Consider the following 23,729-nt stretch of genomic DNA (forward strand, 5'->3'; position numbering starts at 1 on the left):
TCCATAAAAGATACGAACGCTAACAAATATATGAGTCTGTATAAGATGCCAAATGTAGATGTGCAAAAAATAATTGTATTGCAGAGGAGGTTCTTTTGGAAAAAGAAAGATGGACGACCTAGTTTGGCTCTTGAAAGGTGAAAGATGATACATGCATCGAAGAAGCTAAGAGGCTTGGGAGTGAGAGATGCGGTGGTTTGTAATACTGCTTTACTGTTTAAATGATGGTGGAGATTTTTTAAGGAGAACTGTCTATTATGGAAGAAGGTTGTGTGCTCATACAATAACTTGAACCCTAATCCGTTGTTGTCAACTCAACATTACCAATAAAAAGGAAGTCCATGAAGAGATATATACCATCAATTGCAAATAAAGAAGCAACATGTGAGAGACAAGATAATTGATGGACTAGATATGGAGGTAGGGAATGATAGATCAACCAGATTTTGGGAGAATAGATGGTTACAAGTTAGGAATCTAATGAACTCCTTTCCAAGGTTCGTCTTAATTTCAAACAAAAAAAGATCCATAATTGAGGATTGTGAATTATAGGATGGCTTAAAGTGAGTTTGAAATTTTAGACAGAGGAGAAAATTTCATCAATGGAAGACAGAAATCTTGAACCAACTACTTGATGTCTTGCATTTTATTAGATTAATAGTAGATATACAGTAGGATAAAGTGGTGTAAAAATTTGACAAAGAAGACATTTATTTTATTAACTCATTTGTGTAGGTATTACAAAAAGAGACTTTATTAGATGATATAAGTAGCTACAGATTTACAAAAAAGTTGAAAAGGACTAATTTTTTTCAGTTGAACTGTTTACCTGATTTGTTCTAGTAGGGTGAGTCAATATTAAGGACCGATTGAGTAGATTGACATCATTGAATTTTGTAATAATGTGTGTTCTGTATAGAAAGGATATTGAAACTATATAATACTTGTTTGTTATTTATAAATTTTCTTGACAAGTATGGTGTGTATAAATTTTTTTATGTTAGGCGTGATTGGACCATCCCAGATACCATTAAAAAAATACTTTGAGAGTTGAAATATCATACCATTGAAAAAATACATGAGTAAAAAGTGGTTAATTGAATTCTTTTCTGTTACAAAAAATATTTGGCTACTCAAAAATGGTGTGATATTTAGGAATAAGAGAACAAATGTGGTGGACTGTATTCTTATATTGTTTTGTTACTCTAAAAAATAATGTGGTAGTTAATTCAATGTTGTTGATAATTATACGGAAGATGACATAAAAATTATTGTAGCATGTAGATTTTATGTTATTGTCTTTATTTATCTTTTGTTAGTTGTACGCTTCACCTAGTATATTAAACTTTTTCTTAAAAAAAATGTTATAAATTATTTTATATATTTTAAAATTTAAAAATGAAAATATCCGATATTACCAAATTTTAAAACTAATTTAAAGTGTCCAATATATTAAAATTTTAGTATTTTTAAATAACGACAAATATTATAAAAGTTAAAAACACTACTAATAGTAATAAAATCCAAATACAAAAAACAAAAAAGAAAAAAGGTTTTGAAAAACTAAGAAAGGATTTGAATTATGGAGGAAAGCGACAAAAGAAGACTAGTACTGACTAGTTGGATTTCCAAGAGTTCCTCTTCCCCTTATGTTTTGTTTACAGTTTACACAATGCAAAAACAACATTAATTATTGGGAATCAATTTTCCCAAAATGACCCTCTTTTTGTTTTTGTACTCTTCTGAGTAACTCATAAATAAGCCACTACCTTGTGCCACAGTTTCATAACAGCTTTAATTCAAACTTTCAAATACTCCATTCTTTCTCTCTTCTTCTTCTGGGTATGCATTTTTTTGTTATTATTTTTTATTTTTTTATATTTGCATTTGATGAGAAAGTTCTCTTAATATCATTCTTTGGTTGCTTTCAGATCCTTCCAACAACAGTGTTAGCTGATTTAACTCCTTCAATATATAGCCATTGGTGAGTGCTTCTTCAACCTGAATTTTCTTTAATTTTCTTCAATATATGTTTGTATTTCCTCAATGATATTTTTCTAAGATTTTTTTTTTCTACTCATTTTTTCTTAGGAAGAAAATGAAATGAATAGTTCATGTTATTCCCCCCAAGTTTCTAACTTTCTAGTACTTTTCTTCACTTCTGAGTTTGTTTTTGTTTTTAAATTTTTTATTTTAAATTTTCTTGCCCATCAAACACATAAATACACACACATTCATAGGATCATTATGATTACAACTATGTGATGAAGATCTTATTCTTTTGAGTGCCTTTTTGTTTATAGCATTTTCTTTTCTTTTTTACTGGTCAAATCATTTCAATATTTCATTTATTCATCTTTTATAGAAAGTTTTTACCACCTATAATAAATGTTGCTTTTAAAACCGTTTATTATTGCTTTCAAGTATTTATGGGTTATGACTGAAACTGATGAAATAAGTAACAATGATTTTTATTATAAATTGATTAAAATTATGAAATCTTCAAATATTCATTTATGTTAGAAATTTCCGTTTTTGGCTGTGCAATTTGTTCAAATGATAAGGATGTTTTTTCCCCCTTTATATTAAAAATGTGATATTTTTATATTTCATTTCAAAGCATTTGGCATTATTACTGTTCTGTAAGTATTTATTGAATTAAATTGATATAAAGTGATTGATATATAGAATAAAATAATTTTATCACTCTCATTGATGCTTGTATATGTCAGGCATAATTAAATATTTATATAAAAATATATTGATAGTGCACAAATTAAATGGTATTCTTTTGAAAAAACTTTTGAGTTCTTGACATGCATGCGTTGCAGAATCTTTCTGTTCCACTTCTTTGTCTTACGTTATGTTTGGTTTCATGAATTTGTTTTCTTGTTGGATTTTTTCTACCAAACATGGCACTAGAGAATATTGTTTACCATGTTTATGTTTGGAGGGACTTGAGAAAGAAAACAAATGTAAATGTCCAAATTATTATTAAGAGCATTGGAAAACTTGTTCTTGTTAGATAGCTAAACTTTCAACCGTTTTTATTTTATCATGTTACTTCTTTTTATGTTCATATTTAACTAACTATTTCTTATTTCCATGAATTTTTGAAAAAGCTGTTTTCTACCCACACATATTATTTGTTTCTCCTTTATTATGCTAGATTCTCAAGATTTTTTTTTTAACAAAAAGTTACTTTACGTCTTTTATAACTTCTGTATAACTAAGGGTAAAAGACTAAAATTATAGTGATAAAAAAAAGTTATATTTATACAAACTTTTTAGTTTAATTATAAGCTTTGTTGGGATATTTTTATACATTTTATCTAATTGAAAAATTTGAAAATTAAACTAACCTTTTACAATCGTGTATTTTGTCTTTTTTTTTTATTGGTTGAAAAAAAATATATTTGAATATGGAGTACAGGATATCTAAATCAATATGACAATATAACATTCAAAGAAATAGGAACAATTTTTTTAAAGTAGTTTCTATTTAGTTTTTTTTTTGTCAGACGTTTTTAGCCCCGCTGTCTATAAAAAAATTATTTGTATTATTTACACATTGCATGATCCTTTTACATCTAATGTGAAGGAATAATTTGCAACTTCAATTTCTCAACTTTAGGGTAAAACTATTTGAATCAATCTCTCTCTCGGAGTGGTACCCCTCCATTTGATTTATGATGTGAGGTCTTTGATGCCTTTGGTTTCCTATATGGGAGAGACAATTTCAGAAGAAAATGGATTTTCTACCAACTCATGATATTTTTCACTTCATCCGAGTGTAACTTTAATCATATCAATTTACCAAAAAAAAAAAATCAATATAGAAAGATATTTACTTAATCAATGTGAGATTCATCCAAACATTACATCCGCTAATCTTTACTATAAAAAAATATTATTCATGCTTGTAAAACATATTTAATAAAATAAATTACCATTAAATTTTCTTTAACGTTAGAAATATACAAGCATTTCTCATGAAAGTCACACCCCACAATTTCAAGGTGACACAAAATCTTGACACTTGATCCCTCACAATAATTGAGTTACCAACTCCAATCCCATTTGCAGTCCACAACACTTATATTAATTTTATTTCATGTTTTTATCTTATGATGTTGGCCACTAGAACTAACACCTTGATATGCTTCTACTAGGTGCTTCAAATCAATGTTAATAATAGGACACGTGAACCAAAGACTACTTTAGAATACCAAGCAGAAGCCAAGGTAAAAATTAAAAAAAAAAAAGAAAAAAAATGCAACAAAATGTGACTCTACTATTGAAGTTTGTTCCTCAGTGTGCACTCCATTATATACAACCACTTTGGGGTATGGTGGGGTCTACTTGCATTTAATGGGAAAGTGGGGGAGTTTAACTTTTTTTTTTTTGTTATCGGTATCATGTTTGCTCATTTGCAATGGGGTCAGATAAATTCATTTTACCCTGGTTTAATTTTCATATTTTCAACTGAAAAATATTTTACACAATAATTAAATCGCAACTGTTCTTTTAAATAATTATTCACATAGTGAATATAAAAAATAATTATTTTTACTAACTTAGTATTACATAATTTTATACTAAGAATATATTAAAATTATATATATATATATATATATATATATATATATATATAATTGAACTTAAATTTATTGATTTGTGTATTTATCAAATTTTATTATTACTTTTTTCGCTTTTAAAATTTGGTAGATCATAATTTAGTTTATTATTAACAAATTAAGAATGTGTTAGGACAGTATTTAGAAACTATCTTTGTGATGCAAATTCAAACATAATGAGATAGTTAAGACTAAATATTTTTTTGATAATTTTGATAATTAGAGATGGGAAAGAAATTCTTTTTCATTGTCTAGTTTTTACTATTTCTACATTTTGAAAGCATAAAAAAATGTTATATTTCTCCAAATCTGTCTTTACCACTAAATAGATTAATTTACTCAACCCCTCCATATTTTTATCATAAAAACAATTTTCAAACAATACCACTTTTTTAAAATGATAGAGATACTGAGATCAAAGAGTAGTAGGCTTCATACATGTAACAAAAAATTCAACTTTTACCGCACTTTTTACAAAGCTTTTATAAACAAAGCAAAAAGTACTGAATAAAGTAGGCTCTGAGAACTCTGCATGCTTTTGCTCTTTGGGGTGATATTAAAGGCACACTTTCATTGCATGTCAATGTTTTGAAACACAGGACCATTGTGATTGTGGGGGGCTACTTTCTTCACATTCATTTTTTTTTAGAGTGGATCATATGCCCCTTTCTATAGTTTCTGCTGATATTAATTTAATTTTTGATATCTTGTTTAAATAATTAAATCAAAATTGATATATTTTAGTTTGGTTGTCATAGTTGTAGTGAGTTGGCTTCTTTATGACAATGTAGGTTGAATTCAATTCAAGGGGCCATAAATTGTTTCATCGCAATTGATGTTTATCCTTTATCTATTCTCTTACCTAATTTTGGTTTGGGAATAATAAAGCCTAACCTCCATTAACCATGAAAATTTGTCCTTTTTGTATGTTAAAGATGTTTATTTAGTTAAATCTTGAAGAATGTTTTTCTCATAGTCATAGTCCTTTCTCTCGTGTCAAAAAAAAAAAAAAGAGGGGCCACTACAAAAACAGCAACAATAAAGCTTTATTCCACTAGGTGGAGTCCACTATATGAATCAAATGACGCCAGTCCTATCATGTATTATGTCTAGAGTGAAACTGTTTACGCCTAGAAAAAAATTCATATTAATTTCTATGCATAAATCTACTCTTTCCCTTTGATTATAAATAAATGGGGACATTGTGCCTGTTGTGCTATTTATTATATCTATAGGGGCTGGTTCTGCCTATGAACCTTATATGTTTATGTGTATGTGTATTGCATCTTCATATTTATTATACTCATTTGAAACTGCACTGTTGTTACTCTTAGCAGGTGTGACACTATTAGCTAAAAAATCCTTCAAAGTGCTGCTGTGGGACTTGCCATAATCAAGGATATAAAATGCCAAGATCAAGGTATGATATATCCTCTTATTCCTATTACTGTTGAATTTTACATGTTATTTATGTAATTTGGTTTTTTTCTTCTTCAACAACTGATCAAGGAATGTTGTTGAATTCAGCCTATCCAATATTACTGACCAGTCCACACTATTGCTCTAACATACCATATTCTTTGATGAGTGAAATCATTATGACATCATACATCATCATATCTGTTAATGATGAAAAATGCTTTTGAGGCAGCAACATATATCTGATTTTAGTTCAACTTAGATACTCAGTGCTTATTGTAACCTCCTTGATCAAACTGTTGAAATTTCAACAGATGAATTATTCACAAGTTATTTTTATTCGTCTAATCTCTAAGCCATTAATCATGTATTCATGTTATTAAATATTTTTTGAAATTTAATCTTATTAAAGTAACATAATTTAAATGTGAAAACTGTGAAGTTACTAACAATCATGTATGTGTGTTCTTTTATGCAGGGGATCAGATTTGCCTCAAAGGCATTCACCTCGAGGTCCACATCAACTTCGGACATCGAGTTCCGATTCGGATCCATTGCATCACCGGCCAATCGCAGACCGCAGTCCAAAGCTAGGAGACCGGCGTTCGCCAAGAGGTGCTCAGTCTGAGGCACTGAATCAGAAGAAGCTAGGAACACGCATTGCGGATTTGGAATCGCAGCTAGGTCAAGCACAAGAAGAGTTGAAGATGTTGAAGGACCAGCTTGCTTTGGCAGAAGCTGCGAAAAGAGAAGCTCAAGATGAACTAGTCAAGAAAGCCGAGAAATTAGAAGTGCCGGCCGTGGCAGAGAAGTTCCAAGAAAAATGCACATCAAAGAATCCTCTTCAAGAATCTAACAACAAAACTGAAGCAACTAAGCTTCAGGATGGTGTTATACGAGATGAAAATCAAGAAGAGACTGACGTTTTCGAAGTCCTCATCGAAAAGGTAGCAATTGAAGTTGCCAAACCTGATCAAGTGCAAGTAGAAAAGGAAACTAAATCACTTGAACAGGACTTAACTGCACCCGAAATTTCGGAGCTGAACAAGCCTTCAGTGGATGAACTGATGAAACTAAAAGATGATGAGATAGCATTGCTAAAGTCCAGTTTGGAGGAGAAAGTGAAGCAATTGGAGACAGTAAATAGTGAGAATGAGAATTTAAAAAACCAATTGAACGAAACGGATTCAAAAGTTTCGGCTGCTGCAATAAAGGAAGAAGAAATGAAGCTTCAGCTGAACAAATTGGGACAAGAATTGGAGGCTGGAAAGTCCAATGCAGACAAGCTGAATGAGAAATTGACAACTACAGAAGCCGAGAAGGAGGTGTTGGAATCAGAGATGAAGAAGCTGAGGGTGCAAACAGAACAGTGGAGAAAAGCTGCGGATGCGGCAGCTGCAGTGCTCGCTGGCGGCATGGATATAAATGGCAGGATCCCTGAGAGGTGTGGCTCCATGGACAAGCACTTCGGTGGCAATTTTGAGACACCAGCCGGAAGGTACAATGGATATGTTGGTTCTCCAGGTATGGCTGATGAATTGGATGATGGTTTTGGAAGTGTAAAGAGGAAGGGTTCGGGGATCAGAATGTTTGGAGATTTATGGAAGAAAAAGGGCCAAAAGTGAAGTTGTGTTACTCTAAAGGCAGAAGCTGCAAAAACAGTTGCTTACTGTTTTGTGCATATGTTTCTGGTATCTTGTTTATTTGTGGAATTATTAAGGGATGAGACTATTGCATAAGGGTATGCAAGCAGTTATTTAGTTATGTGAACTTCTGAGATGGGTTAGATATTTTCCTTGTTTTGTAAGCAGATTCTCTAATCTGCACTACTGCTAGTAGGTAGTATCTTGTATAACATTCAACCGTTTTCAGTTCTCACTTCAGTGTGATTATTCTGAAGTCTCAACCTTCCAGTGTAATGTTTGGCACTAATCAAGTTTGTATCGAGGTGTAGGGAATAAGCATATCAGATATCTACCCTAAGAATTATTGGCATAAAATTATGTTAAGATTGATAAATCAATTACGATATAAAACTATGAGTTTGGATATCATTAAAATGGATGATGCCCCAACTTAACAATTTATATTTTGGTTGGAAAAACTACAGGAGAAAACCAATACAGCCCACTATATGTCAACTAATTCCTATTAAAGTTTTCATTTAACTCTTAAACCTACATTCATAGATCATTTCCATCCAGATAATAAACATTCATAAAATGAAATTCATAATAAGCTTCTATAGGCCATTTTCATACTAAAAAACGTCATGCTCATTTTTTTTCCTCCCCCTTTTTTTTCCTGCTACATTGATTTTACCAAGCAATAACATTTTGGCAAAAGCTTTAAAAGCTAAAACCATGTATTTCTATTCCACAACAAAAAAAATGCATGTTGCATTTGCATATTGCACACCCATTCCCATCACATATTCAATTTACAATATTATGGGAGCAATCTTAAAATGAAATAGAGCAGGAATATTAATAACTACTGATCCGAATCATCACCATCACTTCCATAGCTTTGACACAAGGATTGTAGTCCCCCAGTAGAATTTGCATTGCTATCCACAGTTTTCTTTTGCTCTGGTTCTGCGGCACCTTTTGGATCTGAAGCCACTGGTTTCTTAATAACAGAAATCCTCACCAAAGGATTAGGCTTTGCACTGCCACCATGGGAATTTCCTGCAAATAACCAACAGATTGCAAAATTGTGTAAGATTTCCATGTTGATAGTGTTATCAAACGTGTCTCGGAAAAGTATATCACACATATATAGAGCATGCTTTGATAATGATACATATTCAATAGTTGGGACATACCTTGTTTGCCAGATTCATCCAAACTGACTTTTGTTAGAGCGTCGGTTGCTTTGCCGGGAGGTTCTTTGGAAGGCTTTTGTCTCTGTAGACAGGCACATCAAACATTAGCTATATTAATCCCATAATTACATCTCATTTTTCTTTCTTTCTTTTTTTTTTGATAAAAGAAAATTTTATCAAGATGAAGAAAATGATATTACAAGATTCGGGGATAAGAGTTTCCCCATACAAAATTTCAACATCTTAAACCACAGATTTACCAAGACATTTGATAGTTCCCTTCCAAATTTCAAGTTTCAAAGGCCAGGAAAAAAATGGACAGTTCTCTTTAAGCTTTCACTAGCAAACAAAGGAGTATGTCATTAGTTCATTCAATTCAACTTGGTCCCCAATTCTAAATCAATTCAAGCAAAAGGAGCTCATGCTAGCCACGGATTACTCTTCCCTTTCGCTCATAAAATTTTTGTTCTGTAAGGAAAATGTTTTGCACTTCTGCCATCCATAAATTTTAGGTTTGAAAAACAGTAAAACAAAGGAACGATAGCAGTAGAGTGCCCAGTGAATGTGGGATATAAGACTTAAGTTCAAAGTGCATTTCTGAACCTTCAGGTCGATTTCAAGTCTGACATGAGATGCGGAAGAGTGATTAAGCTATACTTTACTAGGTCCACAAAACATAAAGAAAACTCCATCACTACAGATATGTTACTAGACATACCTTTGGACTAGAACTGGAAGTTCCAACATGCCCATTTGAAAGCTGAGCCACCTCTTCTTCCTCTTCAATATCTTCATCACGAACTCTTCTAACATAATCATTTGAATTCTGTTGAGGATAGTACAAGGCAAACAATATGGATTAGTTTCAAACAACAGGGATGCAAACTTGAAGTGTAGCATAGCAGTACTTACATGGAAGACAACTGATTTTATTAATGCTTCATCTTCTTCTTCCAGTCTTTTTTCCTAAGAACATAAAATAGTAACAGTCAACTTGAAGTCCCAACTATAAATTGAAAGGATAACATTAGACAATCAGAATTAGAATGCTTAAAAATTACACAGCCAGGATTAGACAATAATATTAGACAATCAGGATTTCCATCAATACTAAATTTCAGGATTGGCAATTCATTGGAATTTGTAGCCAAGTTCCCATCAAGTAAGCAGGTATTGTGCTCCAAAAACACTAACAATTTCAGACTGATTTTGTGATCATTCAGAAGAATATGAGAATAAGCATAGTTAAACAAGCATTCAGAAGGACTTTAGATTTCCTTACTGACATGGTACTTTTCAAATAGGTTCATGCCTAGGCATAACTTTCTTCCATTCCATGACAAACATTTCGTTTTCCTATTCAAGTATTACAAAACCAAGGAATGGTTTTACAAGTTGTTTCTGACAGTTGGATTCAGGCCATCTCTCAAATCTCATGGAAAATAGATGGCCTGAATAAAACTGGCATTGAATGTTGAGTCCTGCTAGGGAACCAATGGAATATTTGTACAATGTATACAATGGGTTATATATGAGTTAAAAAATGAACATCACGCATACTATCCAGAATAACTATCCAGGTACTAGGGATAATAAACATCTCATGTCATGAAACCACTCATCCCAAAAGCTTAAGCTGATTTTGGAGTTCACCAAGGATCGAACTCTTGACCTTTCGGATTTAGAGCTCTGATACCATGTCATGAAACCACTCATCCCAAAAGCTTAAGCTGATGGGAAAAGGTAACACTAATGGTTACATCTCTAATACTGAATCGGACATCCCTAACCCTCCATTGAATGTTTCATTACATTGAAGAGTTATGCAAATTGTAACCACAAATCTTTGAAAATCATTTGACATGATTTGTCAGCATTATCTATATTATCCATTAGCTAAAAGAAGATAATAGCAGCCAAAAATCTATAAAGCAAAAAAGAGCACATAGAAAGACATAAAAAACCTTGGGAAATGAGGTTTCACAATCAAATGCTTCATATTAAAATGTGAAGCAATTGCAGTTAGTATAGTGATGATGTGAATGTATAAATTTTCCCTTTTTCCTAATAGGAAATTTCTCACTGCTGAATGTAGATCAAAATCCATATTGCACAATGTTAAAGTTTTAATTCATAGATAAATAGTCATTGTGTACTTATTTTCTTTTCTAATCATCTAGACATCTAATCAACAATAAATACTTATAAAAGGAAATCTCCAGTACAAGGTTAATCTGCTGCACAGCAAGGGTGTTCGTACCTTATCATCTGATGTACGTTGCAAGGCCACCAGCATTTCATCAACAGTGACAGTCGCATGCCTAGACTGGAAAATGAAAGAGACTTGAGTCAGTAATAACCAATTCACTGAAGGAAAACCATGCACAATGCAGTTTGTACATTGAAGCAAATGACCAAAAACTATAAATGTCAAATTTCAATGCCTCAAGTAGGCATGTATTCTACTAGAAAGTCATTTTTAAGTACAAGGTCCCAATTTTATACATCATTATAAATTTATAATGCAGTTTACAGAGGCAAGTACCTTCATTGACTTCATCTCATCCAATGCGGCAAGGATGTCCATCTCTCTTTTAGAATCTAGGGTTCTATTCTCCAAAGACTTCATTGCATCCCCCATCTCCTCAGATTCCCTCTTCCGTTTCAGGCCATCAGCTTCCTCGTCCTCAGCACGCCAAGGTTCAAAATTCCTGGTCGCACCAGATTCAACCACATAATCTGAGTTCTGAGGATCAGTTTTCATAGTAAGTTCCGCCGAGCACTTAGTGCACTTAAAGTAGAACCTAAAAATTTGAATCCCCAAATATGTCTGCACAGTGATCAAACAGACATACACCAAACGTCAACCAAAGGTCAAGAAATTACAAACAAAGACCAAAGCAAAGTAAGGCAAATAAGAGCATGCTGAATGCCAATACCCTCTGAGTATCATGAAGGTTCACATCAAACAGCAACATACACATATATCACCAGAAGTCACAGCGAGTCAAACAAAAATGAAGTTAATAAATAAACAACAAAAAATTGAAATTCAACAAAAGACGCGAACTTTACCGTGCCCATCAACCAACCCCTACCAGAATTAATCTGTATACACCACAAGTTTTAAAAAAATTTAACCCAATAAGATTACAAAAACCCTTAGCTAACGGACCTGTCATTGCATAGGAATTAATTAATCGCATCCCTAAACGATACAAACCAAATTAATCTCATCCCTAGAAGATACAAATTTTAGCATCACCACTAAGACACATTTCAAAATTGCAAAATCAAATAAACCTAAGAAACAAAAAACACTGAAATTGAAGAAGAGTGTTTATTAGTAAGGGTACCTCGCCAATGACATCTTCCTTGCGCGAGTTGAACTTGGTGCCCTTGTAGATGTAATTGCCGCAAGTGTTGCATCTGATGCTCATGGGAAGCATCATGCGGACCTTGATCTGCTGGTTCTTCGGCCTCCGAGCCCTCGGAAGCTTCGCCGGATCGAAGTCCGGTGGGTAGTACTTGTTCAACACCTTCCTCTCTCCCATCTTCTCTCTTCTCCCTCTTCTTTTGCTTCTGCTTCTGTTTCAGTCACTAAAACAACCACAAAGATTCAGACTTGAAATTAATAATTTAATTAAATAAGAAAAAGGAAAGAGGGAAGAATAGAATCCTCAATGGTTTGCACTGCACTCACCAGGGAGAGGGTTAGGGTTTACCGAAACACCAACACTGGCGCCAAACAAATTCAGAGGAAAATATGAAGAAGAATCGAAGGCGACGAATCGCGGGAAAAGTAATCTGAAATAATTGACGGTGGCGGAGGAGGCCTACGAGATTGCAGGGAGAATGAGGTGAGAATTTTGATACGAATTTTGTAAACTAATCAAATCAAAATTCAATATCAATTGTTTTATTCTTTGGGGGTGCGGTTAGGGTTGGAAGTGAGCCGAGTTGAGTCGAGTTAGACCAAGCTCAAGTTCGACTCACTAAAATTGAGCTTGACTCGTTAACAATCGAGCTTATTTCTTAAACTCAAGCTCGGCTCACTGAAAGCTCACGAGTTGACTCAAATAATAGAAATATAAATACAAAATTTATAATTTTATATCAATAAATTGTAACTTATATATTTTAAAAAATATTTAAAAAAAATTTTTATATATTATTTATCTATCAATAAATATAAATTTTTTATTTATGTCTTACATCAAAATTATATGTAATAAATAAATATAAAATTTTAAATAATTAAGATCATTAATATATAATTATATATTACTATTTTATATGTATATATATAATATTAAAAGTATAGACTATATATATATATATATATATATATATATATATAATTTATGAGCTCAATTCCAGACTCAAGCTTAACTCACCAGCTCACAAACTTAGCTTATCGAACTATTAATGAATCAAATTCAAACTGACTTATGAGTTGGCTTGACTCACTTCCAGTTCTAGGTGCAGTTTAGATAAACTATTTCCTGTTTAGTTTTTGGTCAATAATTATTTGTTGACTTTGGATATGAAGCTACAAACACATGACTGGGCTTTTTAACAACTTTTAAGTTTTAACGAATTCTCTTGAAGCACAGGCCTAAAAGAATCTTTTCAGAGCCCAAAACACTTAGGAATTGTTTGTTTTTAGAAACTTTTAATGCTGTGTTTGATGGTTGGACATGGAACAAAAATGTCAATATGAAACCAACTTGGGTTGGTCAAGTGGTCAGTTCATGCGTCCGCTTAAGCAAGTATCGAGAGTTTAAATCTTATCTTGTGTATGTAGCAACCCATTAGCCAGCGGCAGACCCTTAAATGGAGCTCAGATCTGCGACGAATTAGTCCTTGGCTTGTCGGGTTGGGAGATACCGTGAGCAACCAAAAAAAATGTCAGTACGAGAATATAAAATTTTAGTCTATTCAATATTTTTAAGAAGTAAGATACAAGGACTAAAATTTTAATAATATTGTTTTAATAATTAAAGATATTTTAATAAATATTTTTATTTTATATTTAAATTTGAATCTTCTAAATTTTGAATTTTATTTTAGAGAATAAAATGTGATCTATTACTATTTATTTCATAAGTAAAACTAAAAAAAATATGAAAAAAAATATTTAATAATAAAAAATCACACTTTATCCTCTCAAATAAAAATTTAAAATTTAAAAAATTCAAATTCTTCATATTTATATTTATCTTAAATCAAATAAAATACTAAAATATAACTCAATCTTATATACTTTACATCAAATATAATACAAAAAATTAATTTAATTTTAATCTTTCATTTTTTATCTCTTAATTTTAGTCTATTTTTCAAATGCACACTTAAGATACAAGAGTTTCTTAAACCAAAAACAAGTCAAGAGCTTGGAATAGCTATTATCTAATCACTTAATCAGTATAACTAATAATCAATTTACCTAATTTTGTTTTTGGTGACTCATCAATTTACCTAGTTAGCATCAAGTCATCAACTTAACATAAATAATTTATCTAAACCTAAATTAAAACTGGAAAAAACTACTCATGAATAATTATTAATTGATAAAAAAATGTTAAAGAATTATCAAAAGTTATTATTTTTATTTAACAGTTAGTTATTAATATTTAAAAAATAAATTAAAATATATTATTAAATTACTGAATTAAAAAAATTTGATTGATAATTAAAAATCTAAAAATAATAACAAAAAATAATAAATTTTGATAACTATCTAACATTTTTCAATAATAAATAACAATGAAAACTAATAAAAAACACTCCCCTACAAAGACAAAAACAGAGTAAGCCATGGAGCAACTTCGGAACAAAGTTAACAAATCCGACTCAACCCGCCCATTTCGACGGAAACCCGGTCCCCGATCACTTGGCCGGATCGAACCATTTGTTGAAACGTTCCTACACTAGACTCAGAGAAACCTGGGTTTACCCCCAGTTTTGTTAGGAACCGGTGACCCGTCCGGTTTATAAAACCCGGACCGGGTCATGTGTTTTTTTTTATTTCTTTGGTTGAAGAAAAAAAAAAAAAAAAACAGTGGACAACGTGGTTTTGGTGGCTGGAATCCTAATCTGTAATCACCTATCCCTCTCATCCATAGTCTATAGGCTCTCACTCTCACTCTCACTCTCACTCTCAATCTCTCTTTCTGGAATGTCTCTCTCAGTCTCTCGAATTCTCTCTTCTTCAATCACACTCGCCGGCGTCTCGTCGTGGTTCGTGTGTCGCTTCCTTCCCTTGGCTCGTCGTCGCCGGCGCAGAAGCAACGCAACCAGCAGCTGGCCCTCGCCGTCTTCTTCCTTCGTCGCCTTCCCTGGGCTCGTCCTCGCTCGTCATCTTTTGGCTTCGGGGCCTCGCTGTCGCTTCCTTCTTGCCGGTCTCGTGCCGAGTCTCCGTGGATCCTGGTGGTTGGTGAATCCTCTTAACCCCTGTTCTCTCTTTTTCGAGTTTTCTCTATTCTAATTGGATCAGTAAAATACATTTTTTCTTTTTCTAAATCCTGTGTTTATTTTTTTGCTTTGAAGGGAGTTAGATTTTGTCATATATGAGGCTAGGATTCTAGGAAGTATGGTATAAAGTTGATACTGAATTTAGGAAGTATGGTATAAAGCTGATACTGAGTTTAGGAAGTATGGTATAAAGCTGATACTGAGTATGTATGGACTGATTTCTAAATTCAACAAATTAGTTGAATTGTGAATTACTCATGGTGTAGAGTTGTTGACTTGGATGTCTAAATCTGAGTCTTAGTCGCCCTTTAAAAAGAGCCAATCTGTAGTCTTAATTATGAACAATTTTTTTGCCTTTTAATCATATATGGAATATTGCCTCCATCTTGACCACATAATCACATTCGAAGAAATTTATAAATTTCATGTATGTGAAACATGTCCCCAGGCAGCAAAAGACAACAGAAGATATAATGGATAATGACTTGGGATTAAAAAGATCAGAACAGATAAGGTTAATATAGCATATATAACGAGATTTATAAATTAGTTGAATTTATGTTTTGCTAAGTTGATTTTAGTATTGGATTGTTTTAGTTAGTTTGTTGGCCTCAAAGAGAGCTCCAGAGCTTCCAAAAATATTTAAAAAATTACCCCAGTTTATTTTGTTGTATTTAGTATTTACCAATGAGCAACAATAGTTCTTAAAATCATTTTTAAACCCCAAACTTAATTAAATCAGTTAATTGCACCGAAATCGTTGTGTGAATCACGACGTCAAAAACACACATCTTTTGCCCTCATCCTTGCCCCAAATCCAAAAACGAACATTTTTTTTTGCTTATTTTTATGACTCTATGAATGCAACAATGCTTTGGCTATTAGAGTGTCTTAGTTTCTTAAATTATATCCAAATATAAGAGCAATCACCTCACTCTTCTGTCTAAGACGGCTTCCACCCTAGCAGCGGTAGGTGGCGATATTACACTGGTGAAGAGGAATCCGATGAATCAAGGTAGGTACTTTCCTTTTATCATGTATTTTCTTATTCTCCTATAATTTCTTTGCACGCATAGGGAGGTTTTTAATTTCCCTCTCTGGACATGATTCTATTAACTTTCATGTTGAATCTAACAAAGGGAAAGCAACTTTGTTTTCCCTTCTGCTAATTTTTGTGTGTATATAAGTTGATGATTTCATTTTATGGATGATTTTTGTTTTCTTTTTCTTCTAAAAGGGCAACCCGGTGCACAAGCGTCCCGCATTTAACGCAGGGTCCGGGAAAGGGCCGCAACCAAGGTTGTAATGTACGCAGCCTAACCTGATAATTATATCAGTGGCTGTTTTAATTTCAAATACTAATAAATATTTTTTAAAAAATCATTTTGTATTATGATTGATTTGGTTTAATGTGATGTTGCTTCCCTTATAACCATGAAGTGCTACATATTTATTTTGCAATTGAAACTTTTTTTTTAAATTAATGGATTTTTTTTGTCTTTATGGTACTCTAATGTACTCTAATGATAATGGACTTATTTGTGCTGGATATTCTGTGTGTCAACCATCAATTTCAAGCTCTAGTGATATGCCCCTTATTTGCTATCAGGTTTTTTATACATTATACATGGATAGTAGTGAGGATCTTAGCTACGAAGAAGAAGAGGAGGTTTTATTTTGGGATGATGTAATTCTTGAAGATGACAACATTGACAAGGAAGATTATGAGTTTGAAGACAAGGATGAACATGCATTAGAAGAAATTGTGTGCAACGGAATAGTGTATGACATCGAGCAGGTTGAAGAGCAAGAATTGTTCTTAAATGAAGTCATTGAAAGCTCATATACATATAGGGATGATGTCTATGAAAATGAACCTGGTTTGATGGAAAGGTAAATTTCTATATAGGGTGATTCTGGAGATGTAACAGTGTTAGAGCAAGAATTAAATTTAGATGAACGCCGCTGCATTATGTTGAAGTAGCAAATCCTGGACACTAGTTTCGACAACTTGACAACACATGATTTTGTGAAGCACACTTTCTGTGATTTGGATTTGGCTTTCGAGTTTATAACAAATATGCAAAGTCTCAGGGTTTTTATGCTAGGAAAAGCAAAAGTAGATGGTTAAAGAGCGGCCAACTCATGATGAAAACGTTTGTTACCGAGAGGGAGTCGGAGAGAAAAAATATTATAGTAGGGAGAATCATAAGCAAGAGGGGCGGCTGCAATGCTCGTGTGCAGTTACAATCCCATGTTGATAGTTTCAGATGGGTTGTTACCCCTTTTTGTGATCAACACAACCACAAATATCTTGATCCTCGGAATACTAGAATGCTGCATAGCCATAGGAAAGTTCCTGATGTAGATATGGCTCATATCAAAAACTTCAGGGATGGCGGCTTAGGACCTAAAAGTTTTGGGCTACTGGCAAGTCAGTCAAAAGATTATGAAAATGTTGGGTATGGGTTACGAGACATCCACAATAAAATTTCAAAACAGAGGCGCCAAAGTCTTGGTGATGCTGCCACACAGTTCTTGCAATGTTTGAAAAAATGAAGGACCCAACTCTTTTCTATAGGCACTTGAAGGACAATAAAAATCAATTGACAAATCTATTTTGGTGTGATGAGCGAAGTAGGGAAGAGTAAAAAGATTTTTGGAGATGTTATTGCATTTGATGCAACATATAAAAATAATCGCTACTATTGCCCTGTCATTGTATTTTTTGGGGTAAACCATCACAACCAGTCGATTGTGACACTAGATACTACTAATCTTATTGGATGGCATTTTAGAAGAGTTCAATGTGTTTGGTAATATTTGATTGGATTATTTTCTTTCACAAACTCATTTTAATTTGCACTTCTTGCCCTATGATAGTTTAATGTATTGTTGTTTTATAATTTTTGGTTGAAGTGCTTGTTCTAATAGAGAATTTTGAGGCAAACGGGAAACACCTATCAAACCTGTGTCCAAAAGAACCAATCAGCTACACAATATAATATTAAATGGCAATATTTAACCTTTAATTTGTATTTCTTAGTAAGAAAGTTTTTTCAAGGACCCTTAGTTGCATGGTAATAAGACTGTGGGTACAAACCAGATATTACAGCTTATGGCTTTAGCAAATACGACTAAAATGGCTTGGTACTTACCATCATTTTTTGCCGTCACTCTTCCTAAAGCCCAAAGTGCAGGCTGATGTCGAAAATGGAGAATAACTAGAGTTGTTGGTGGATCGTTATGTAGATAGCCAGATACATACATGAAGCCAACGACAGAGCTTAACTTTGTGAGTGGAACCTATTTTTACCCAATTCATGCCTCATTGTCATCAATTTTCTAAACAAGCCTAATGCATTTACATTTATGGTATCTTATTTGTATATTGAACAATGACTTCCATGCAGATCTGTGTTCCAATATATCAAGAAAATACAAGCATTGGTTTCTTATGGTGGCAAACATTCATGAGAAGACACTTTATCACTTAGACACAAAGATAGACTCGCAACATGAACTTGCAAGAAGAGTAAAACTAGAAATCATAGTAAAAGTTGTGTCTAGTAATATTTGACGAGATTATCTTTTGGCATAAATACATAACATTTAATGTGGACCTTGAGGCATGGTTTCAAATTTTATCTCAATAGTGCTTAACAAGGCATGTGAAAAGGCATGTGAAAAACTCAAATTTTAGATGATACGAGGAGAAGAAATATTTCGTTGCAAACAAATAATATTATAGTCTCATTTCAGGTGAAGGACTATAAAGTTCGTCTCTTGATAGCCGTTTCATTAGTTTGCAGCGACTGCAACAAAATTGGAAATCAAGAACAACAGAGTGGTGGGATGCTTACAGGATTGCATAGTCCAGTTTAAAAGATGCTGATGTATATGATTTAAGCAAGCTTTTTGTCTATGTATCCTTGGTTGCTAGAATTGTGTTGGGAAAGAACTGGATTTATGCATATCCACGCAGATACATCATTTGATTAAGCTTATCTATGTTTATTTTGTTAGAAGTAAACAATTAAATTTAATACTATCAAAGGGCATTTGGCATAAGTAACATATGAAAAAAGGGTTATCAATTGATAAAGCACTAATTCCATTTCAAAACAAACTAGATTATAGTATTTGATCTATGAAGACTTCACCAACAACCACTAAGAATAATATTTTTTTCGGTTAAGGTGTAAACAATACTTTTACATAATCTTTTTTTTTTTCTTGGAATTTGCCTCTTCTTTAAACTAGACTATTGAGAACAAAGAGAACAAAAATGCTAAATCCTTTTTCTGTTTTTCTCTAGTAACAAAGTTAAATCCAACAGCGTCCTTGTTTGAACTCTAATTCTACTACAAACTGTTAATAATAATAATAATAAATTGTACCCGAGGGGAATAATAATAATAATAATAATAATAATAATAATAATAATAATAATAATAATAATAATAATAATAATAATGCCTCCAAAATAAGGTCTTGAAAATAATTTAATTTCCTGTTATTATAAATTATTTAAAAATATAAAAATACCAACACAATGCACAAGCTTATAAATAAGGAAAAGAAAAGAAAAAGGTAGAAGATGAAGAAAGAAAACTAAACACTCTTGAGTATATTAGAGTACAAGAAAAACACACAAAAAATAATTCATTAGATTAAATAAAATTTAATTTACAAATTAAAATATATAGTATCTAAAATAAAAATACGTAGTTCCTCACATGATAAAAGAATTAAGTCAAATTAAACACATCACAAAATATCATATTTTAAAAAATAAAAAATGTTAATATCTAAAGTTTAAGAAACAACTATGTCAGAATATGTTTTGATTTTTTCTTTTTTTTTGTTAACAAAAAAAATTCATAAAATGAAATCAGCAACTTATATATACACAAAAATTAGCAATAGGAAAAAATAAAGTTATTTTCTTTTTGTTAGATTTAACATAAAAATTAGGATTAATCTCTACATACAAGCATTTAAGGTTTACAAGTCTTACAAGCCCTTTACCCTCAAACATGCCTCTTGTGGCATTTGTCTTTTACACGCTTCTTTAACAGAATATTAAATCAATCCAAATCAATTAACGTGTGAATATATAACTTCCAAATTTCAAAAGATTTTGGTTCCTTTTTCGAATCTTTTGCCAAATTTGTTCGAGCTCCTTCCTGCGTTCTCTCTTTGCCTTTTCATTCGTTGTTTTACCTGCATTTATCACTGGTTTCTTTTTCGTCATTTACATGAGTTTCTCTCTCTGTATTCTAGCTTCGTTTTTTTCGATTTTCATGGTTTCTGAAATCAAGCTTTGAACTCGTTTTGAAGATAATGGATGATTCAACTTTAGATTGTCAGCTGAACCAGGGCAAAGTGGAATTTGAATTTGAATCGAACGAAGTTCCTGAGGTTTGATTTAGTATCAGTTAATTAAGATTAATCTGAATTTGATGCAGTTAGTCGTTTATGATTGTCTAGCTGAATAATCCGTGAACATTGTCTATGAAATTAATGCGTAAACATAATCTGTGGATTGAATCTAATGTACTAGTTTTGATTAATTTTCTGCATTTTATACCAGACGTTCGGGTGTAGATCAGAACTTTTTGGGTGTATTTTAGGGAAGTTTGGGTGCATTTATAGTTTATGGCTTTTCTTGTTATTTTAGTTGAGTTGTTGTCGTTCGGGTGTAGATCAAAAATTTTTGGGTGTATTTAAGGAAAGTTTGGGTGTATTTACAGTTTATGTCTTTTCTTGTTATTTTAGTTGAGTTGTTGTCGTTCGGGTGTAGATCAGGAATTCTTGGGTGTATTTTAATTGAATTGTTATTTTTTTATGAGGTGCAGAAACTCTATAGTATATTCTTGTTTTCAACATGGTGTATTTTGCAGTCCCTCTATGTTGTTGATGACCAGTTTGTTCCCAAGGTTGGAATGACTTTTAACACCCTTGAAGATGTTGCAAAATTTCACAAGGATTATGCCAAGGCTGTAGGTTTTTCTACAAGAGTTCGGAGTACAAATAAGAAGGAAACGGAATTAAGAATCAATTGATTACATGTAGCAGAGAGAAAAAAATGGAAATCTAAAATATCTCCGACCGAGAAGACAAATCTCACAGCTGGTTTAAATTGTCCTGCAAGAATTTATATATACACATTGAAGGATGTTAGTGCTTGGATCATTTCGAAGGTCGTGCTGCATTATTCACACCCTTACTGTCCAACTCAAGCAGCGGTGCTCAAATAGCACAGGGAACTAAGCATGTCCATTCATCGTACAATAGAGAATAACGAGGAGGCTGGTATCAGACTAAGCAAAACTTTCCAATCATTCGTTGCCGCAGCTGAGGGTCACCGCGAGTTAAATTTTATCGAAAAAGACATGAGGAATTACATCACGAGAGAAGTGCGGAATGTTTTGGAACAAGAAGATACAAAGGAATTCGAAAAATATTTATTAAGAACGAAAGAGAAGAATAAGAGTTTCTTTTTCGAACTCGAACTCGAGGACGATCAATCGATTAAGCTGACTTTTTGGGCCGATGCAAGGAGCAGAGCTACCTTTGAGTATTTCGGAGATGTTATTTCATTCGACACCACCTACAACACAAACAGGTAATATGATGTTCTTGTTTATGATGCTAAATTAATTTTGTTCTATGAATCTACTGTAGAGGTGTATATTGGATGTTTTTGGGTGTATAAAATCATTATTTGGGTGTACGTAATGATTTTCATTCTGTAATCTCGTAATTTGTTTCAGGTATAATTTGGTTTGTGGTTCTTTTGTAGGGGTGAATCACCACGGTCGGTCAATATGGATGCGCTTTGATGAAAAACGAAGAAATATGGGTGTAAAGCTCATTTTTTTGGGTGTATTTCTGAATTTTCTTCTGTTTGATATTTTACATATATATATTTCAGATGCTGCTGTTAATGTTATAAATTATTGTTTTTTTATTTTTAATGGTTTAGGGTTTAAGGTTTAAGGTTTAGGGTTTAGGATTTACAATTAGGGGTTTAGGGCTTAGGGTTTAGGGTTTTAGGGTTTAGGGGTTTAAGAATCCAACATCAGGGGATAGAAGTTTGGGTGTATATTGAAATTCTTGGGGTGTAAAATTCAATGTTTTGGGTGTATAGTAGGTTGGGTGGCTTAGTGTTTAGGGTTTAGGGTTTTAGGGTTTAGGGTTTAGGGTTTATGGGTTTAGGGTCTTAGGTTTTTAGGCTTTAGGATTTAGGGTTTAGGGTTTTAGGGATAAAGCATCAAGGGATAGAAGTTTAGGTGTATATTCAACTTTTCTTGGGTGTAAAATTTCTTGTTTTGGGTGTATATCTGGTTTGATGTTTTCCTTCATATTTTAGTACTTGAAATTTAGACCTTTTGAATACAGCAGAGACAGTTTAATTATGAAATTTTTTTATAATAAAACTGGATTATAATTGGCAAAATTTTACAGCATGTGTTCAAATTGTTACAAGACTACATAACAATTAGATTAATCAGTGTCAATATCATTAGAATCTATCTGACAATATGGACTCAATAACAATGAGGATGGCTTAGACAGTCTTATTGCATCAGTTCCCCTAATGGCTTCAGCTTTGTCTTGAATCATTTCATGGAATAGAATCCGGAAAGTATATTCTACTTTATAGTGGTCCACCTCGTCCTACAGTTTAAAAGAATATTCTTTTTAATCAACCATGTTAATTTAGTAAAGTAATACAAAGTTATATAGTTTTAAACACAATTACTTGAGTCCAATTGTCATACTCATACTTCCCCCTTTTAACGTTTTCGGGTTGAATTATTTCAAGCCACTTTATTACATAAGTAGCACAGTCATAGCTGAAAAATAAGAAATAAATTAGCAAATTACATATAGGAAAGATTAATTTTCAGAGTGAAAGATTCATACCTTGTCTTTTGGCCTGAGATGTTAATGTATGGTAGTTCAATTTCCCGATCCTTTCTCTTTTGAGGTGCCCCCTCAGCATATACTCTCATTCTTGAAATTACATATCTCTTAAACCACAAAACAAATCAGTAATATATGAATAAATTTAAAATACACCCAAAGGAGCACAAACTTACACCTTATATTGAACAGAAATACACCCAAATATTAAAATACAAAACACAAAAAATAACTTACAATGAATTTATTTAGGTTCATTCTAGCATCGGATGGACATGTCTTGTGATATGAGTCGAATATATAAAGTTTTCTCTTTCTTGCATCAGCCACCCATAACCACCAATGGTTTGAATAGCAAACAGGTGCAAAAATCTGAAGCATATCCACATTGAACAATGTTTTATTTTATTTGGCACATAACTAAAGAATGGTAA

The 23,729-nt window shown here is 32.5% G+C and overlaps 3 protein-coding genes across 8 annotated transcripts; 2 read left to right on the plus strand and 1 right to left on the minus strand.

Annotated features, from left to right (window-relative positions):
• The first annotated feature begins 1,565 nt into the window (after nucleotides 1-1,565).
• On the plus strand, nucleotides 1,566-7,988 carry LOC112703467 (interactor of constitutive active ROPs 4). Of its 6 annotated transcripts, none has more exons than XM_025754925.3 (5): nucleotides 1,566-1,842; nucleotides 1,932-1,984; nucleotides 4,173-4,244; nucleotides 5,972-6,057; nucleotides 6,535-7,988. In XM_025754925.3, the coding sequence occupies exons 4-5, from the start codon at nucleotides 6,044-6,046 to the stop codon at nucleotides 7,679-7,681; spliced, it is 1,161 nt and encodes a 386-aa protein (XP_025610710.1). In that variant the 5' UTR covers nucleotides 1,566-1,842; nucleotides 1,932-1,984; nucleotides 4,173-4,244; nucleotides 5,972-6,043; the 3' UTR covers nucleotides 7,682-7,988. The 6 variants fall into 6 exon arrangements, with proteins under 6 accessions (XP_025610710.1, XP_025610709.1, XP_072055747.1 ...); XM_025754924.3 differs by having other exon boundaries at nucleotides 1,585-1,842; nucleotides 5,975-6,057; XM_072199646.1 differs by lacking the exon at nucleotides 4,173-4,244 and having other exon boundaries at nucleotides 1,677-1,842.
• Nucleotides 7,989-8,308: 320 nt separating this feature from the next.
• LOC112703469 (uncharacterized) lies at nucleotides 8,309-12,892 on the minus strand. The gene is made up of 8 exons (XM_025754930.3): nucleotides 12,587-12,892; nucleotides 12,240-12,483; nucleotides 11,429-11,713; nucleotides 11,144-11,209; nucleotides 9,796-9,849; nucleotides 9,602-9,709; nucleotides 8,884-8,965; nucleotides 8,309-8,746 (listed from the first exon to the last, which is right to left on the minus strand). Exons 2-8 carry the CDS (start codon nucleotides 12,435-12,437, stop codon nucleotides 8,550-8,552), a joined length of 990 nt encoding a protein of 329 aa, XP_025610715.1. The 5' UTR covers nucleotides 12,438-12,483; nucleotides 12,587-12,892; the 3' UTR covers nucleotides 8,309-8,549.
• Nucleotides 12,893-14,703: 1,811 nt separating this feature from the next.
• On the plus strand, nucleotides 14,704-18,160 carry LOC112701607 (uncharacterized). Its single transcript, XM_025752346.2, has 5 exons — nucleotides 14,704-14,724; nucleotides 15,019-15,322; nucleotides 16,309-16,375; nucleotides 16,598-16,667; nucleotides 16,970-18,160. Exons 1-5 carry the CDS (start codon nucleotides 14,704-14,706, stop codon nucleotides 17,255-17,257), a joined length of 750 nt encoding a protein of 249 aa, XP_025608131.1. The 3' UTR covers nucleotides 17,258-18,160.
• Nucleotides 18,161-23,729: the final 5,569 nt, after the last annotated feature.

This window comes from Arachis hypogaea, chromosome 7, assembly GCF_003086295.3.
Source record: "Arachis hypogaea cultivar Tifrunner chromosome 7, arahy.Tifrunner.gnm2.J5K5, whole genome shotgun sequence".
In the NCBI taxonomy this organism is placed as follows: Eukaryota; Viridiplantae; Streptophyta; class Magnoliopsida; order Fabales; family Fabaceae; genus Arachis; species Arachis hypogaea.

What these genes read in the sequence shown, in the direction of transcription:
- LOC112701607 (XM_025752346.2), top strand. Translation starts at nt 14,704, where the DNA reads ATGGAGCAACTTCGGAACAAA. An exon ending in TGGAGCAACTTCGGAACAAA is followed by an intron (nt 14,725 to 15,018) that starts GTTAACAAATCC and finishes CATAGTCTATAG; the next exon opens with GCTCTCACTCTCACTCTCAC. An exon ending in GAGGAATCCGATGAATCAAG is followed by an intron (nt 16,376 to 16,597) that starts GTAGGTACTTTC and finishes TTCTTCTAAAAG; the next exon opens with GGCAACCCGGTGCACAAGCG.
- LOC112703469 (XM_025754930.3), bottom strand. Translation starts at nt 12,437, where the DNA reads ATGGGAGAGAGGAAGGTGTTGAACAAGTACTACCCACCGGACTTCGAT. An exon ending in AGGAAGATGTCATTGGCGAG is followed by an intron (nt 11,714 to 12,239) that starts GTACCCTTACTA and finishes ATCACTGTGCAG; the next exon opens with ACATATTTGGGGATTCAAAT. An exon ending in TAAAATCAGTTGTCTTCCAT is followed by an intron (nt 9,710 to 9,795) that starts GTAAGTACTGCT and finishes TATCCTCAACAG; the next exon opens with AATTCAAATGATTATGTTAG.